The sequence below is a fragment of the Lycorma delicatula genome, chromosome 5 (assembly GCF_047948215.1).
Source record: "Lycorma delicatula isolate Av1 chromosome 5, ASM4794821v1, whole genome shotgun sequence".
Classification (NCBI taxonomy): domain Eukaryota; kingdom Metazoa; phylum Arthropoda; class Insecta; order Hemiptera; family Fulgoridae; genus Lycorma; species Lycorma delicatula.
The window spans coordinates 101,955,436-101,976,336 of record NC_134459.1 but is presented as its reverse complement, the minus strand read 5'-3'; the positions used below and the strand labels follow the sequence as shown (position 1 = coordinate 101,976,336).

Genomic DNA, 20,901 nt, shown 5'->3' with positions numbered 1-20,901 from the left:
GCGCCAATAGCTATGGAATAATGCCAGTTCCTTTCCTTCAATCGATTGCATATATGCACTATGAACTAGTTACTTTGCATATGCCCGGTAAAAATTTGCAAAAAACATGCAAAATTATTATTGTATCTTCATAATTTTCTGAGTAATAAGAACAGTTAGTAAAGTTTATTGCCGAAGAATCTCAACTGCGACTAACTTACCGATTGGCGGCTTTGTAATTGTGATGGAAAAAAATTTGATCTAGGATTCATTCACCCGACATCTGCAATCCTTTTTTAATATGAGTATATCTTTTTATTCTAGTCAAAATATTTTTATACAAATTTTTCACCGGCTAACGGTATGAATAGTCAGTCTGACTGTACCTTATTTTGTAAAGCTTTATTCAGATATTTAATTCGAATATCGGTATGAATTTAGCCGTACTCATCCATATTTTCCTTCGTTTTTAGTTAATGAAAAGTATTCTTAATTTTCTGTGGAAATTAAAAGTGAAACTTTTTAATAAAAAGTAAAGACTTCCCTTTTCGTTAACTCGATAAATTTATTAAATAATTCTTACGTAATTAATTGTACATTTTATCTTTGTATTTATTTATCATGAAAATATATTTTTTATGTTACTGTGTAAAATAACTTTATTTAATTATAATTAATTGGTACATTTTCTAAGATACGCCGTAGCAGTATGGTAGCGTCTCAGCCTTTCATCCGGAGTTTCCCGAGTACGAATCCCGGTCAGAGTATCATTGCCTTTTTTTCATACGCCACAAATTTCCATCGGAGTAATGACTACACCAGTTAATGCCCTTAAAACTAAAACAAACCTACTTTGCAACGACTAATTCCTTTCTTTAATTATTCTTCTAAGAAATGTAATTACAGTTTTGAAATATTGACTTTAATTTTTTATGTTATCAATTACCTTTGATTAATTTAGCTCACAATTTAAGAAATATTCTTCAAGAGGAAATACATTTGAAATGTTAGTTCATCTATCAATTTATTTATAGATTAAATTGATAGTTTCTAAATCGGGTGATCTGCCTTTTAATTGGTGGCAAGATATGACTTTTTTTTTCTTTTTTTTTGATATGTTAATTGTAATAACATATGTCGTAATAAATGATTATTCTAAGGTCAGAATTTAATCATTAGTCCAAAAAATAGAAAAGAAAACGTACAAGATAAAGAAGAAAAAAATTATCTCATTTTAATTAAAAGCCCATAGGACTGATCTGGTAGTTAACTCGTCCTCACAAATCAATTGTTTAACAGTTTATTTTCGAAGTCAAAGGTTCTGAGATTCAAACCCTACAAAGAGTTAGTTGATTTAATTCGGATTTAAATAATACAGTGGATACCGATGTACTTCGGTGGTTGAGGTTCAATTAACCACATATCTCAGGAATGATTGGCATAAAGTCTGTACAAGAATACACCTCATTTACCTGTCATACACATCCTCATCTCATTGGGTGTCACTTATTGTTCACAAGTTGAACAGATTTCAAGTACACATTAGGAAAATAAAATTAAAATTAATTTAAAAAAAGAAAAAACAGATACACTTAAACTGTGGATCGGTTCTTCTACTTGTGTAAGAAATAATGTTTTTCGATCTTAAAAATTGATATAATTTTTGTTAGCATTTAATAATGATGAATTTATATTATTTTCATTTCTTTAGACTTCTTTAAACACGTTACTTAGCTTATACAATTATTTTTCTTTAATAATTTTATTTTTTCTATAATAGATTCAGGATTTGGGATATGAAAGTTGTAGAAACCTGAGAAGTTTGGATGAACTACATATATAGATAGTACCATTATATTCAGTATCCACGCTTTTGAAAACATTTTCACGTCCCCTATTTGGGTCAATGGGTAATGTCACAACTGTTACCCACATTTTTAATGATATCAACTTTGATCGATTTTTAAATTCCTTAAATTAAGATAAAAAAAGAATACGTTAACAAGCAGATATACGTATTAGGCTATACAATTATCTTTTGTCGTACGTATTTAAGTAATGGAAATGGTTGAGAAATATATATATTATATATTCATTTACAAGTTTTTTCTTTCAACATAAAAATTAGGTCAACTTTGATTTATAATAACGTGGTATACCGTCATTTATATTACCGTGGTTATCCATTATATTAATCCTCTTTATATAAATCTTAGGTACCTTTTCAAAAGATTTGCTTAGACACAAAATCAAAATGCAATGCACGCGTGCAAACGATGTGGTTTTACCTCTTCTGTTGGCCTTATTTTATTTTTTTTTAAAGAGAACACTTACTGTACGTTTCTTTTTTTTATTCACTCATAAATTGGACCGGAATTCCAGATACTCAGACAGATATAAAATCTTGTTGAAGGGTTCTACAAAAAAAAGTATACAAAAAACTTAAATAAATAAAACCTGTTCCCACGATATCTTTCACAATAAAGGAATGTTCAGTTATTTTGTTGCCTTTTTTTACTTTATTTTTAAAATGAATAATTTCTAAGTTCCTACACTCTGAAATTATTAATACTTTCCGATATTTTATTTAAAAAGAATGCAGTTGCAATCTATTCAACTTGAAAGAAATGAATATGTAAATTTGACTCATTAAACATACAGAAAATTTTTATATGTAAAAAGTATGTTTCATGCTTTAAAACAGTTAAGTAAATGCACAATTCGTAATCAAATGTTTTTTTTGTTTACTTAAATTATATCGAATTAATTAATTTTTATAAGCTTATTATTTATTAAATATGTGGCAATTAATTATTCTTTTTTTTGTAATACTTTCAAAATAATTAATTATTTTTATAAACTTTTTGGTTGCAGATTTTATTTTTCTTATATCATTTTTTTGTACAAATTCTTCAGACAAACAGCTTGTAAGATGACATTTTTTGTAATCGATAAACTAAACAAAACAAAAATTATTTTGGATTGTAGTCTTGCATAAAGTAATTTAAAAGAATAAAAATATTTATTTAGTTTAAAAGTAAAAAATTCATAGGAAAGATTATATGGCCTACTTTTATAAATTATAGATTTATTAATGACTTAAATAGAATATGTAAATAATTTTAATTTATATGACCTCTTAAAAAACGACAGTTTTCCCCCTAATGAATTCCATGGTTGTCCTTGTTGTTATTTTTTTATTCTTATATTAAAGGGGTTTATCCAATGATACGGAACTATAAATAAAACCTTCAAGCATGGAATTCAAATTTCATACTTTTAGTAAATCCCCCCCCCCCCCACAATGACCGCATTCGACAATAAAGCACAACACAGTTCTGGGGTCTCCATTTACTCTAACGAGCCTCCCCGCCTACCGGCAGGACAGGTCGGCTTGCCGGTCGGATCTTATGTTATCGCCTGCCTCTAACCCCAGGGGTAGGATTAGCAGGCCCGACTATGCCGTTCCTGTTGCCCCACCCCAGGAGGTGGGTCTTGATACCTTCTTGCCTCTAACAGAAACATCCAAAAGGGCATCCCCGCCGGGACTACGGTGTTTTCCATTCCCCCCCCCCCCACAAGAGATTCTCAGCGGTTCATCACTGCAATCCATCTATGCAAGCCCAAAAGAATGGCAGCTCAGCAGAGAGCTGTCCCTTATCCCTTGTTACTTCAGCAGCTCTGTCCTTCAGTCGAAGGACCCGAATGCAAGCAAGTGGAAAAGTCCGACTACCGGTCCGTATAACACTCCACCGTGTGGCTCTCCAAACTACAAACACCACAACTCCGCGAAGCAGGAAATTGGGCCCGCCGATGACTCTCCTGACCACAATTGAAGCACAGTTCGGTGCGGTTAGGACCCGGGCATCCAAACGACATATGCCCCAGGTCCCCAAAACCTGAAGCATCGGTCCCCAGGGTCAACCATGCGGACTCGATAATATACCCAGCCTACCTTCAACCGCCGGACAATCAACTGCTTGGCCACCCAATGTGTAGTAATGACAGTAACGTTCTGCGTGCTATCAAACGCCGGACGGAGTGAAAACACGCAAAAATCGGCGTCAGGTCCAACCACCCATCTCACAGTCTTCACCACCTCAGCCTCAGTCAACGTGTACTCAAGGTCGTGAATATGGACTACAGCTCGTCGGCCCTCCTTCGACAGCAGGTCCACCCTCAATCCCACCGTACTACCACGAATGGCCGTCTTCACTGCCGCAGCCCTATTGGCACACGTATGAGCAGTTCGCTTCCACCGCCCGGCCGCAAAGACAGAGTATCACCCACTTCTTGATTCTCCATGGACTGCTTTACAAGGTCAGCAGACCGAACAACAACCGTACCACTCTGATTTTCGGCCGGGGCGGGGAGGGAACCACAACACGCCCCCCAGTAGGATCTTGCTTCTCCACCACCCTGACGCCAGATCCCTCCCGGTGAAACAAGTTCAAAACCATTCGTTCCATCATGATTCATCGGTAACGTCTCCGACTTACTACCGGAATCTGATATCGTTAATTAAATATTACTAAATAAAATGTAAAATAATCATCCAAATCACACTTAACAAGAAAACATGAAGAAAAACACCGTGAAAACGTAAACAAATCTATATGTATACGCGTTTACCAAAACAAACAATCCCTACCAATGCTAGGTTAGGATTGAAAAAAAGAAAAAAGTAAACTAAACTAACAAAACTCAAAAAAAAAGCGGTCAAAACGAAACGCAAAAACACTACAAAACAACAAAATATAACAAAAGACAACAAATAGCAGCCGTGGTATAGCAGCTTCAGCAAACACGTCCACACCTTACCAAATCACCTCTTATAACCCACCTGACCTTTTTAGACAGTATTAAGTTATATTATTTCAACTTTTTTATTTAAAGATAAGTATCTGCAGAAAACGACGTTTGGTATCTAATATTCTGTGTTTTTTTCAAATCGTAATTTCCCACTTACTCATTGGATTTATATAAATCTGCTTTATAGCTACCAAATAAAAATAGGTAAAACTTTTCTGAAGCTAAAGAGGCATAAAGAAACATACGATCTAAACACTTACCCGATTTAAATTGGTTAAAAAGATTCCTCCGTGAATTTTAAAGGAGAATTCCTTTTTTCACACTAAAATTCATGTAATATTTAGCCCTACAAGTGACAGCTTGATTCTGTTCAATATTAGGGTTTGTTTTTTTTTGTTAACATTAATATTCTCAGAGAAAGCAACTATAATTTTGTGCTTATTATCCCCAGATCTTTTATATCTGTCACAGCCATAAGAAAAATTGGAGAGCTAGTCCAAAATAACAAATTAATGTACTTGTTCTGTTAAGGAACAAGTTTTCAGAAGGCAGATCTTTCGGTATTAGTAAATCAATCCATCTTAGTAAAATTGCATATGTATTAACTTTTATTACCACTAATAAAAATTACTCAAGTTCACGTTTTATTATATTGTATAAAGTTTTCCTTGTTAAAATTTTGGATTATATAAGAATTATCTAGAATGGTTGTAAATGTATAAGCTTGAGTTACAACATTCTACATAAATTGTTGACTCCTAATCTAATCTCGTACTGTATAAACATAATACTGTACCCTACTTGTATGATAATCGTATCATTTCTATGGAAGAGGCTTTAACGGTCCTGAATTATTCCGTTTGTGTAAAATGTAAACTTATCATTATTAAAGTTAACAAAATTTAGGAAATTTGTTTGTATATTTATTTACTTAAATTTATTATTTATTAATAATATTAAATAAATGTTTTCTTAAATATAATACGTAACTTATGATGTAAACAGTTTTCCATTATACTATGCATAGTGTTTTCTTTTTTTAATTCTGTTATTTTTTTATCAGGATTCAGTAAAGTTAGATAAATATCAACTCTATTTTAGATAAAGTAATTTGCGAATGACGAAATTAAATTGCAGATCTAAACTTCCAGTCACAAGAATTGGAACAATACGACAAAGGAATATCAATGGATTGTTCTACTTTTGCAGTTGATCTAGCGATCTTCACTGATGATCTAAACACAACGCAAAAACTAAACGAATTTATGATAGAAATTGCCAAAAGAACTGGACTGCAAATTCAGTTGAAAAAACGAAAATATGTCAAATCTAAAAGAATACCCAAGAGTAATAGAAACAAAATTCAGGAAAATTGAAATCGTGGAAAATATCTAGACGAAGTAATCCAGAAAAATGGATTACACAGTGTGTTTAGAAAATCGGGCGAATAAAATGGAAATGGCTTGCAGACTAACCAAAAATAAAAATCGATTACTTACTACCATTTGCAATTCAGACATTACAACACGGTTATAAAACCTGAAAGTCTTTACGTGGCAGAAACTTTAACATTAAATAAGTATAATTTGACAAAGGAAAGAGAATTTTTAAGAAAAATATATTAGCCTGGAAGTGTAATAATAAAAATGTTCAAAGCAAATTTGTAGAATATTTGAAATCATAATAGACACAATTAGAAAACGGAGAATAATGAATGTTTTACGGTCACTTAAAGAGAATTTTTAAAAAAATTAACAAGAAAAATGTTCAACTTCTTTGGTAATCTCAGAAGTAAAGCAGTTAACTTCTGGAGATAGGAAGGACCTGCAATAAAGGTTCTCCAATAGACCGGAATAAAAAAAAAAAATTTTAGGTAAGGAAATTTTCAAGAAAAAAATACATGAGTTTAAAAGTACGTAAGTGGCTCAAGACGGAAGAGAAAAAAAAACAGGAGAATCGTAGAAGAACACTGAGATTAAGAAAATTCATTATTAAGAGATGGCAGAAGATTAAAGCCTCAAAAGAAAACTAAAGTTTATTCACGCGGTCCAGAGGTAGCCAATTTGAAAAAAGTTATTTAAATTCAACCGATGTAACGAATTATTTAAATTCTGTATTTATTTCATATAGGAATATAGTTACAATTATTAAAAAAATGCGTTAACAAAGAAGAAGGAAGACATCGTTATTTTAAATTAGAATTAAATAGGTGAAAAATGAATGAGTGAAAGAGCAAGATGGAAGTTGGGAAGGAGGAAAGATTAGAGTTGAGCTGATGGGGAAGATGAAACAACCTATAGGTTCATAACAAATTATATACAACGGTCGGTTGTCACAATAGTTCATTCATAAAAAATTAATTTTTCCCCCTCCATATTTCCATTATACTTAAGCTAGCCTCCTTTAGTAGTTATACATATTTAATAATGTTAGTTCCATGCGTGTAGAATGACTTTTTTCTTAATGGTACTTAATCTATTAAACGGATACAACTAATCTGTTGTAACATGTTCATTATTAGTGATAGTTTTTCTATTCGTTGTGTTCTTTTACTAGATAATTTTTTTACACCATTTACTTTCAATTAAAAAACCTTTACTGCCTTCTTTATCTCATATTCAGGACAAAACTAATTATGTACTTAGCTTTTTATTTATTTGAAGATAACCTACATTTAATTGAATTGTTAATTTTTTCACGCATCCAGAGCAGAAAGTTTCAAACAATATATTTTACATTCTACTTATTGTGTTCATATAGGAATATGAACACCAAGCAAAAATCACTTCTGATAACAGCATAACCTTTCCTTTCTCAAGAAAATCTCAGGCCCGTTTTACAATAAAGAAAATAAGAAATAATATTCCTGAAATAATTATTACTGTACTATTATTCAGTAAACTAAACTGAACAGTAAACTATTTAGTATTCAGTTTCCTAAACTATTAGTTTAGAACAAAAATTCTAAAATACAAATGATCTCCTCTATTTTATTGTATCCCCACATCTCGGATATACAGTGAATAATACAACAATACATCTGGTACTGGCCGTAAAAGTAATCTTTTTTCTAAACTTTGATACAAACAGTTCATTCGTGTTGTATCTATAACGATGAGTTTAAGGCTGAATATTTCAATTTTTTTAATAACCGTTATATATTCAAGAAAGTTTTACTTTCATATATCACTTTTTTATTAATACTCGTAACCAGAATTTAATTTCTTACTGAAACTTATTTCCAAAAATGAAAATTAAAGAAACATACCGGCACTGTTTTAACTTAACTGAACTGTAGGTCCATATGAAACGAGTAAAAAAATATTTAAAGATATAAAATGTTAACACAAATAAGTAATTGCGTTTTTTTAACAACCAATAGTTTTCATTTTTGGGCAATTTCTAAGTTGCAGTTACTTTAATCAGAAGTTATTTAATAAGATTAATTTTTTGCAAGTAAATTGCACACCTCTTTTTTTTCGGACCAAATGTGGGAAAAACTTCCGACTTAAACAAGTTAGGCTTAAAACTAGACTTAAACACGCCGCTGGCCGGCGTGTGGAGATTGAACCCACCAAAAAACCACTCTGTTTAGCACGTCCGGGAGCCGGAGTCACCTAAGAAGACATGCGATGCGTGTACTCCCGAACGGATCTCCTCTTCAGGCGTCCTCTTCGTATCCGTCATGTTCCGGGAAAGCTGGAGCAAAAGAATAGATTAGTAAGTGTACTAAACATAAAAGGTATTGATACTCCTGGTGCCTCTCTTGACCCGCACGTGGGGGGGGGGGTCCCAAGGGCGTCATTACCGCCGTTCAGACAACGGTTGAAAAATGGGGACAGACGACGGTTCCGCTGTCACCTGACTTCACCTCTGGATCCATCGGTCCCGCGATGCCGTTCTTCATTACCCGGATCTTCACAAGTCCTCACGAATTCTTCAGGATAATTAAGATCTTCTACAGAAGGTTCAGCCTTCTGGGCTCCTCATCCTGACGACGTCAGTAACATAAGCTAAGATCGTTTTATAATCTCATTCTGAACATAGCATTTTACTAATGATATTATCAACACCAAACTGTCCGACCAAAAGGGTAACTGTTCTACATTCACGCGCCTTCTGACTGACACGACCACCATCTGGGTCAGAGTGATGCCTTTGTCCGCCATCCATTCTGTGATCGTGCCAATCGCATCGCCGATTAACTCAGTCAGTTCCTCGGTTCTGGCCCTCACCACCAATGCCAGGTCATCAGCAAATGCAATAAGTTATACACCCTCCGGAAAGTTGATTCTTAAAAATCTGTCAAAGAATATATTCCAAAGGATGGGCCCCAGGAAAGAGCTCTGGGGAACTCTACCTGTAACATGAAAAGAGATGCGATTATCGCCCATATAGTAGTCCATGGAGCGATCTTCCAGGTAACGTTGTATTATTCTCCATAAATAGGGTGCTACTCCTCCCTTACTCATTGACTGAAAAAATGGCGTCCATTCTGATCATATTAAAGGCATTATGAACGTCCAAGACGCGTCCTCCAAGTCACGCGAGCCGTCTCATCGACCAAACTCGTTAGTCTGTTGCCAGCATCGACAGTGGATCTAGCGATCCTGAACCCATACTGCCTATCATGTTAATTTTTTAAAGCTTTATTAGGTTATAAAGGTTTGCATGTTATTTTCTTAACGGGTTTTTCTTTATTATGAATTTAAAAAAATACAAAAAAGTTTTTTCTCAATTTTTTTTAAATTTTTATAAGTATTTTTTCGTTTTCTCATATATTTTATGCTTATTATTTTAAATTAATGTTTGTTACAGGTTACCCTCTTTATTATTTAAATATTTGAATTGGTGGTTGTAATATTCAAAGGTCTTCTACAACCGTTCTATTACACATTATATCCTTTATGTGAATTTTGAGTAGTAAGGAAAACTGTAAGAAAAATCAAAGGATAAATATTTTTGGTTAGTTTTTAAAGCATAACTAATATTATAAGATACGGTATGTAATCTCAAATAATAAAATATTTATACGTAATTTTTATTTACTGTTCTTATTCCCGAAGGCTGATTTGGCTCTTACTAATTTTTATTTATTTCACCTGATGTATGCTGCCCTGTTGTCTTGTCTTCAAACAATGATTGAAGAACACGTCGAGAAAATTTATACAAAATATTACAATACCCTTTCAGATTCTAGACTATAAGAAACTTTTATTAATCAATTAGAATGAATAAATTAATTATCTTCCAAAATTTACAACACTTCTTCACCGTTTTTTTTTTTTTTTTATTGTTTAAAACAACTTAAGTAGTAAGAAGCCCACCATTAAAGAAAAGTGAAATATTTACTTAACAGTACCGTATTAGTAGATAACTGAATATCACACCGTTCTTTCCAACAGAAAGATTTGATATTAGAGAATAAGCGAGCCAAATCATTATAGTAATTATATGTTACTTTGTTTGACTTGTATGTAAAAATTTCACTAGCAATTTAATTTTCTTTAACATACACACGTGCACGCGCGCGCCCGTCACATATATATTTTTAATATTGACCCAAAACAATAAATATGATTCATATTTCTCAACAATAAGTTTTATACGGATACAAATTATTAAATATTGTATCTTATCGATAATTAATATGATTTAATAGTTGTTTTGTTTTTTTTTAGTAATGATTTTTCACAGAATTTTATTTTTAAGTTTTCCGATTTTTTTTTTGTAAATTTAATAAGAGTTCTAATCTCAAATCTTGTAGATTTGAGAATTAAAGCTAAGAATTCTCAAGGATTAAGAATTAGGTTGGTTACTTGTGAGTTTGACATAAGATTTTTTTTTATATTCAAATTCTTCCTTATAGAAAAAAGGTACAGAACAAAGACAGATGAAACCTAAATAAGATGTTAAAATTAAAATACATATAATGATAAGTGACACTTAAGACAGTGTAGATAGAATTACAAGATAATATAGCTTTTTTTTTTAAGCGTAATTGTAATCTGACAATTTTTAAATACTAAACCATGAATGACAATAACAAAATTATAATCGGAGTTTTTTAAAAGATTATTTCGTCAGTTTAAATGAACAAATAATTTCCTAAAAAAATAATTTTAGAAATTTAGCTCTTACACAAATTTTCTTAAAATGTATAATGTATCAGAAATTCGATCTAAAGCCCACAGCATATATCTGTTTTTAAATTAAATTTATGCTTGTCATGTTGTCAAGAACCAATCAGATACTTTTACTATAAAAAATAACCTGATTTATAGCTTAATAATAGTTCTAGAATCAAATGGAAGTATACGAAATTTATATTATTGCAATTACGCGAACAATTTTTTCTCCACCCAAAAAAAAAGTTGTTGGTATTTCGGAGGTTCATAAAACTATATTCATATACATATTTTAGTATTTAAATCTTCTTTTTTAAACTTTTAGAAACTTTAAAAAAATACCACACATAAAAATCTTAATTATTATAAAACTTTTGTTTACTAATAATTATAATGTTATTTGCCATTGCAGAAAAAAATCTAGTTCATAATAATTTTAAGATTTAATTTCTTTTAAGTGAGTCTTAAATCGCGGTTAGTAATCTTCTTCCATCGTTAGGGTGAAATTTACGGCTTTTCCTAAGACTTGCAAAGTTTGGTTATCAAAATTAAATTGTTAGTTGACTTTATGGTACCTTGTATTTTAAAAAAGTGATTTCATGACCATTAGAATAATCCTAATAATGGTTAAAAAAAAATGATTTAATTCTCTTTTTATAATGATTGACGTTGTTTTTATGTACGTGAAAAAAAGAGCAGAATAAGAAAAATGAATACAAAAAAATTACTTGGAATGATAGATGGAAAACCCGTGAAATTTGTCTTTTCAAAATTCTTTTACTTATATTTTTTTTAACTTTTACCCTTAATATTTAATCTTCTCCATCCCATAACTCTTCTTCATTTTCTTCATTCTTTGCCTTTTTCCTATTCTGAGTATTAATTATGAGTTACCAATTATCTAAGCCTTCTGTTCCACGTATAGTCGGAATTTAAAGTAGTTTCTACAGATTGTTATAGTGCAAATTATTTAGCGAATTATTTGCGACACCTTTGACATTTAATTTTTTTTATTTTATTTTTTCAGAGTTTTGAAATTATTAATTATTATTTATAATTAATTATGCTATTACTATTATTATTATTATTACATTTAGGTATTTTTTATAAAAACAAGCTGTTGGAACTAAATTATGTAATTTTTTATTAAGTTTTCGCTTAGAATTAACTGTGGTTAACTGACAACGAATTCGTTACATTAACCTAATTTTTTCTTTCAGGATTTTTTTATTGCCATCAATAATTCTTCATATTTACATATTGGTTGTTTAATAACTAATTTATCATTCCAATTTTAATTTCATAATTTAATGTAAACATTAGTTTTGCATATTAACTGAATCGTTTAATGCGTAACATGTAAACTAAGGTGGCAGAACAGGTTTCAGTTATTTAGTGGAACTGTTATTTCAGACGTGCCAATATTTATATTAATGGATATAATGAAGAGAGATGTTGATTTATGAAAATGGAGCAAGAGCGTCATCTCCGAGGTCGTCATGGAGGTAGCGGGTTAAGTCTCAGCGTACTTGGTAAGCATCCTGTTATAACACATTTCACGTGGTTTAAATATTTAAGTTATTTACCTTCTGGTTTTAGTTATTACGTGCATTTTTTAATTCTTATTAAAATAATAGTTTGAGATTAATAGTAATTAGTTTTATCAATAATTTATTAATTTTCGCTAATGTATAGAGTAGGGTCGTAGATAGCCAAACTCAAAACATACCCATTAGTACGAGTAGTTGGTTCTACCGAATAGCGTGAAGTCCCTTACTACAATCCTGTAATCGGGTAATGAACTATTTTATAAATCGGTTTATGATGTAGAGAAATTATAACAGAGCGCTTGAGAAAGCCGAAAAGGTGTCGGTAATTAAACACAGAAACAAAATGCATGTTATCCTCGCTGTAATGATGCTTGGGCAGTATCGAGTTTCTGTCTTCCCCTACAGACTCAACTCATAACGTAAAAAAGCCGAAACTTATTATCAATGTTTGTATTCAATTTAATGAAAAATGACTGTTCAGAATTTCTTTTCCCGTTTATTCCGGTTACGTGAATAAGCGGATCGTTTCTATCTTCTACTTATATTCACGTGCGTTCCTATGGTCTAGCAGCGTATTATTTTATTTTTATCTCCGGGTAAATAAGTTGAAAATGTAATTTAATCTTTTCGTTTTTGAAATCGTGTCGGTATCATAAGACGATTATTAGCAATTTTTCTTTCATACTGGTAAAAATTTAAATAATGGAGTGTAATTATTTTACGTTTTTAAATTAACTATTATGTTCACTATCTTACATTTCGCCATTTATTTTTAACTAAAATTCCTGTATCGTCGTAACTTTGTCTTTGATAGGATCTATTGATGTAAATATACAACGCAATGTATGTATGGGTTATAAACAAGAGCATCATTTGCTTTTTTTTTTTTTTCTTTTTTTTTTTTGTTAAACTTAAGCAATAATTAGGTTACATAAACAATTTGCTGATTCGGATTCGGCGAAAAAATTACGCTGTAGTACCTGTGATCGGTTTTTTATCATTTTAACAAGCTTGGAAATGTCATAAAATAGTGACAGATGTTTCCGTAGGATAATCTACCCCGATCTACTAAACTTAACTCTTCTAGAGACCGTCCATCCTTCACAATCTTCTCCACCTATTACGACTTAAAATGTAAAAAATTATTAAAGAAATGAGTACGGCTATAAAAACTTGGTCTAAATGGACAATATTTCCGAATTGTTCATTAATAGTTATTTTTATTTAATTTTTTTTTAGTAATGTTATTATAATTCAGAGTTTAGTGAAAACAGATACTCAGATGAAATATTGAACATATAACGTTCCACTTGACACATATCTTTCTTTTACCACATTTATTTGATTTATTTATTACATTTGAGTTTCAGCATCTCTATTCGAAGCTACAGTTTTATTGTGTTATAGTTCTTTAATTATTTACTATAATGTTTCTTTAGTTTTATTAGTTTACAATTTATCAGAAAAATAACTTTAAGACGTGGTTCCTTTGGTAAGTAATAGCTTAACATTGTTTAGAATAATACCTTCCCCAGTGTTAATGTAAATCTGAAAAAATTATTTTCTCGATTTATACATAATTTTCTCTATAGTTCTGCTTTTAAGTTAGTTTCTTACTTTAATAAGAATTACAGAATATTTTCATTGGAAAAGGAGTGTTAGTATCAATCAGTAGCTTATTTTATATCTTTTTCTATATCTTCACAATTATGTATAACAGTTTTTGATTACAGTAAAGTAATTTTTCAGAATTACTTAGAAGTCTAAGTTTCATGTAATCAACGTAGTATTTCAATCTTGCTCTTGAAGGTTGACATGATTAATTATATTCACTAATTCCCTATAAATAATAATCTCAGCATTATTTATAAGCGTTCAATCTTGTTATTGTAATATAATTGTAATTAACCACTTGAACTGGTCTTGAAACAAGTGGGCAAGTAGCTGAAGGTTGCGAAATCGGTTTGGAATTTACTTGAGGACAGTCAGTTTCTACAGTGGTTTTTAACTATCGACTAAAATTAATAAAAGGGTGATCTATGTCCAGTTAACATTTTATCTTGAGTACAATACATATAACATAACTAGAGAGTCTGCTGCCACGACACTCCGAGGTGACTGTGTTTTGCTTAATGGCGAGGACCGGTTGCCTTGCGGGGTGTTAAATTGTAGCTGTTAAAAAAATGATACAACATAACTAGTAATTTATTATAAATCAATTATTTATAATTTTATAATTAATCTTTAAACGCACTTAGAATCTAGTCGTATTAAATTTTAGAACTGATAAAAAACGGTGGATTCCTAGCTACGATCGGATAATTACATTTTTCTATAGTCTAAATTATTTTATTTTTTGGAAACTTTAACTTTTGGGAATTATTGTAACTTTTTATAGTTATGGGTTAATTATTCATTGGCTAATTCGATTAAATACTAGTAGTATAAAAGTTTAATGCACAAATAAACAAATCACTTTGTCTACACATAACTCATAAGACTCATAAGATTCTTGAGAAGTTGATCGATTATCGATTGTAGGAAAATCTCATTAGCAGTCTTATTCTAAGCTTACGAAACCATTATTTATTTAATATTAAGTTTCTTAAATCGCATTAGTACCAAACAACACAAATATTGGTGGTTTTTCTCGTTGTAGAATTTAAAGATACGTTTTTCATATTTCATTGTTAACTGTGTGCAGCAGATCCTTCCATTTCACTTCATTTATAAGGCTGTGAAACTTACAGCTATTATTCATTACAGTTAAATAAGTATGCATAAAAATTCAGTTAAAGAGTATGTTATTATGGATCATATTTTTTATAAGCTTTTATTTAAAATATAAATAAAAAGTACATGTTTTCATATAAAGGATAAAAACATTAAACATCAGAGGATGTAGGTTGGTAGGGAATTGGTCAATCACGGCCAATCCAATGTTGAGGAAATTTTTCAGGTAGTCCCTAATATGTAAATACTAGTGCAGTGGTACGCCATCTTATTGAAAGCAAACATTGGATTGTCAATATTTAATTTGTGGTAATGCATACTCCCGTAACACGTCTAGACAACGGTTACTAGTTAGTAACCGTTGGCTCGGCGAATAAGAATAGTCCGATTACTTCATAAGCAGTCAACGCACACTAAATGTTAATATTCGGGCTCTCACGTTGTATTTGTCGAACGGAATGAAGATTCTGGCTACCCCAAATTCGACAATTATGCCTGTTAACGTGACCAGAAACATGGAAAGTAACTTCATCAGAGAAGACCATTTTTTATAAAAACGCATTATCTTTGTTCATTTCATCAAGAACGTCGTCATCTTCACTTGCACACACCAACTGAATTTTGTATGCATGAAGTTTTAGGCCCTTGTGTAGAATCTTCACAATTGTCGATTGGGGTATTCCCAGCTCTAAATTCGCACGACCAGTCGATTTACTCGGACTTCTGCAAAGTTTCTCTTACTCGATCCATTACTCGATTCCTTTATTTTATTTAATCTCATCAATTATTTTTTATCAACCTTTAATATGCCCTGAATAATATATGTTCACCCTGTACATTTCTTCGAAAAATATAAATAATTCTGCAGTTGCAGTATTCTAAACTTGATTGACCAATTTACTTATTAAAACGTATCGACCATCAATTAGTGACGCTTTTAAAACTTCTGAAAGGGTTGTTTTTCCTTTTCAGGAATTTTTTGTTTCAGGTTTCTTTCGAAGACCTAACCCCCGTAAGCTCTTCCACTGTATTACCGTTGGAGTAGCCTTCTCATCCGGATTAAGGACGTAAATAATCATTTGCTCTGAGCAACGAATATTTAATAATAAATATTTAATACGGTATCGATATTGAATACATATTATATTGTGGCGAGTAAGGTCGATAGAAATTCATTATAAGATACATTTAGAGAGATAATAACAGTGCTGCGTATTTATTCTTTTCAAACTCCGTCTCTTCAAACTGTCTTTTCGTTTCAAAGTTACTCATTTAGAAAAACCTCATTCTTCCAGCTAACCCCCATATTTTGGATTCGTTCGCTACCCGCCGAGTTGTTGAAGACCATCCTAGTCGAGTCGAATGTTTGATTATATTTTTATTTTATGTTAGTTACAAACACTCTAAAAATCGATGTGAGATAATATTACTTACGTTATTTTGATTTATAATATTATGTAGAGTATTTTTTTTTTATAAATATAATTTATATTAGTGGTTATTTTTTTTTATAGCACTGTTTTTCTTCTTTTACTTTAAGTAATCGATATATTCATAAATTCAACAAATAATTAAGTCTATTAGAATTCATAATCGTAAAATATTATAATTAAGAATAACTTAGAATAAAATTTTTGCCATAATTATTTTTAATTAGTTATTATATTATAATTAATGCTTTTTTTCTATTAATAATATGATAAATATACTGCAATCATTAACCGTAATAATCAAATTATTTATGAATCATTAGCAAAGATAAATTTATATCAATTTATTTTGTAATAAATAACTTTTTTTTAATTACTTAAGAGTTACTTACAATCCATTACTGTAAATAGTATTTCATATAATTCATGTACTACAAATGAAATGTAAAGATGAGGAATTTTACAGTTAGAAATAAAAAATTAATTTTTTCATGTTATCGAACATGAAATGATTTTCTATTTAATTAATTTTGAATATTACATTCTATATTGAAATTACAAATTTACTGAATCTTATCACACAGATCAGTAGATATTATCCTGTTACTATCTTATTTTGTACGAAAGAAAATCCATGTTGTTTAAAGTTCATTTTGGTGTTGTATTTTTAAGATAGGGCTCTTTTTTCTTCATCAGTGGAGGTGTTAATTTCCTTATATACAGATGTGTAAGTAGTTTTAAAATTTAAATTGTTACTCTAATAAACTGAGGTATTGTAATATTATAAAGTTGACAAATAAGCCAATTTCAGTACGGAAAAAAAATACCTTTCGGCACGCCGGAAGGCTGAGCTAAATTTAATCGGTGTTAAGTAGGGTATAAAAAAGATTTCTACCTTAAAGTTATTAAGAACTTCAAATTTACTCAATACGACAATAGTTGCATGTGAAAAAAACATCTCTAGTTTCATATGTTTAGCATACTACAAGCCCCATATTCCTACAATTCCAGCAACATTTTGGTCATCTCTTGCCGTAAAGGTTGGTCACATCAAAAATTGTTTCAGAAAAAGGTTTTAGGTAATGATTAGAGAACTGACGATCACTTTAAACGGATTCGATACTGTGCTTATTAAGGGAGGTATGATATATTTTGTCTTCAAAACCCAATTTTTTCCACCTCCTGAGCCAATGGCTGGTGATATCAAAAAGCTTTACATAGATAAGTTTTAGGCCCTTATCCAAAGAATAGTAGGAACTTTAAACGACGTTGATAATTTACCTAATAATATTATAGCGATATTTTGATTTTCTTAAAAGCCCACCCATTTCCATTCCCATGGTCCGATTTTGCCCATTAACGAACTCGACCAAGATTTTGGGACGACTTATTTTTAAAGAAAAATTGGAAAATGATTGGCGCAAAATTACTGTAGTTATCGTGTCCACAAGAAAGTGGACACATATATATAACATATATTTATATATATATATATATAAAAACGTTTTAGCTGACAGTGGTTTTGGGGTCTGGGGGATGTGAAACGCGAAGATATGTCGAAATTTTCCGGAAGTTGAATCACGGTACCCATTACAATTGGTAGCTTTTTTATGAAATTTATCTAAAAGGAGATCCCTATTGCATGTAGAAAGTATTAAAACTGAGTTTAAACATCTTGTAACCGACGTACGCCAAAGTGATTCATTGATTTATAATAAGACTTCCGTGAAATGCGTTGAGAAACGGGTTCCATTTTTCATATTTATTCATGTAGTGACATTTTACTTCATAATTTCCAAATGCTTTAATATATTTGCATATGTAAAACATTATTCTTAAATTTAAATTCTTTAATATTCTTTTTAACACACAACTGGTATCGACGTAGAATAAGAATTTAGTCAACTTGTTATATAACTTTATTTAGTTCTATTTTTTATTGCTTTGTAATTTAAATCTATTTTTTTTTTACTTTACATCATAGCTCGAGCAATTCTGCAATAAGGAATTAATCGAAAAATGTGGTACGGGTTTATTGCATTTCTCGACTTTTCATAATCCAGGGATCCCAAAAAAAAAAAAAAAAAGGGAAGTAATGTGTTGGCGTCTTTGAAGCTTAATAACTTTGGACTGAGTAAACCGATTTGGATGAGATACGGCACATGGATTTGTTTATATGGGGCAATTTGATGGTTAAAGTTTGGAGTCAATATTTCCATTGAATGAGATAGATAATTTCTTTGAAGTCAATTTCTTCAAAATTTTGCTAACATAACCTCACTTTACATTAGCTCATAAGAAACTCTTTGTTAAGCTGATAAATAAATTTGCAAACTTTATTACTGTATTATATTTAGCTGGTATAAGCTTGTACATGCGTACATGCTTATCTAATTTTTTAAAAGTTTACTATTATTTAAAAAAAATTACGTTCCAAATTCTCTCCCAAAATCGAAAAAAGCTATCTTTTTTTATTATATATATTTTTTAACCGAATTCCTTTTTTCATCCTAAGCATATTAGAAGTGCGAGTGGCCGCAAAAAAATACTATAGGGACAGCCGATCAAAGTTTAAAATTGATTTCTTTTTTAATCTTTTAAAACTTTTTTTAATATTATTTAAATTTTTTATAGCATTACAAAAATATAAAATTTCATTGTAATTCACCAATTAAAATGAATTGGCTCACAGCTTTGATGTGATTTTTATTTATTTACGTCTATTGTCTATTTTGCTGCATTAAAATGTTTACTTTGACTTTACATACTAGTAATAAGTATAATTTTATATCTTTAAATGATTTTTTAAACAGAATTTCGGTCATGAACTATGAAAGATTGAAGAAAATTTAATAATTCTAGATTAATTTTTAGTGATTTCTAAAAATTTTTTCGTAATCTATTATTTTGTTTAATAATTTCTAAATAGATTTTTATTAGATAGATTTATCGATATTATGTCATTATATATGCGTACAGATTACGCTGGTAATCTCCAGATTACGTTGGTATTTTCTCCTGTAAGGAAAAATGAAATTGCCTAATATCCCAAAAATGGTTAAATACTCCTGTGTACGCTAGTTATAAAAGAAACAAGGGTAGAAAATGTGTATAATACCTATCGTAATTTATTATTTATAAATCTAGAAATTCATTTTTAAACATTTTATATCTAGTACCCTTTAAATCTAATAAGCAATTGTACACGACTATTCTGAAATCGATTTGGACCTATGGGATTCAGCATTGGAGTACTACAAGCAGCAGCAATGTCGATTCCCAAACAAACTACTGAGTGTTTGGGAATACAGCGATTCCCAAACAAAGTACTGAGGAGTATAACAGAAGCGCCTTGGTTTGTAAGAAACATCCCAACCCCCTAGGGGAAGACACCCACCTAATGACGTTCTGGTCGCCACACCACCCTCCCCTCCCCATTCATTGCATTTTTGGGCTTTAACGTAAGAAACAATGAGATATACGAATATCTGGGTTTACCGTATGTCTGAGAAGAAACACAGCGATTAGATACAAAATATAAATTGCGTTTAAACAGCCTCGTAAATTATTTAGCTATTAACCTTCTAGTCAGTACTGAATATGTTAGAAGGCTAAAACAACTCCACGTTTCGAACCTTGGTGAATTTATGTGATTTGAGCTCGAACTGCATCATCTGAGTGTCACCTATCAATTCACTATTTCACTTTGTTCAACTTTAGTTATTATTCTTTCATTATTAATTATGGTTTTATTTTCATTTTTTCCGTTGTTTATGAATTCTTGTGATTGTTTTTGTTTTGCGTTACCAAAACAATACCATTACCACAGAGAACAATACCAATGGTGTGGTATTGTTCTCTGACTTAATTTCATGTGTGTACTTACATTGAATGTTCTGTATAGGAATACTAATACATAATTTTTGAGGTGCTTCGATGGAAACCTCTCTGCATCTGATTGTATGTGATCATATTTACTTATGGTTTCTTTAATATTGTAACCGATTGAAAATTTTATTTTGCTAAAAAAAGAAATAAAAATAAACTTGGAATCTAGCAATAAATTTTAAAACTAATGAAATGATGGAGTCCAAGCTACGATTGAATAATTAGATTTCTTCTATAGTCTACATTATTTTATTTTTTTGGAAACTGTGCGAAATTTATATTATTTTTTATAGTTATGGGTTCATATTATGGAATTCATAGGCTAATTTGATTAGAACAAGTTATATAAAATTTTAGTAACATCCTACATTTACTCACACA

At 30.6% G+C, this 20,901-nt stretch overlaps 1 protein-coding gene across 12 annotated transcripts in view; it reads left to right on the top strand.

Moving 5' to 3' along the window:
- rols (zinc-RING finger and ankyrin repeat domain-containing protein rolling pebbles) overlaps window positions 1-20,901 on the top strand; it is a 727,654-nt gene that overhangs the window by 544,345 nt on the left and 162,408 nt on the right. For 2 of the 12 annotated variants that reach the window (XM_075366775.1, XM_075366777.1), the window contains exon 2: window positions 12,333-12,451. The exons of 9 other annotated variants lie outside the window; for them this stretch is intronic. In XM_075366775.1, coding sequence (XP_075222890.1) covers window positions 12,382-12,451 — 70 coding nt within the window. In that variant the 5' untranslated portion in view covers window positions 12,333-12,381. Of the gene's footprint in view, window positions 1-9,625; window positions 9,757-12,332; window positions 12,452-20,901 lie in introns of those variants that run through there. One more of the 12 variants, XM_075366776.1, reaches the window with a different exon arrangement.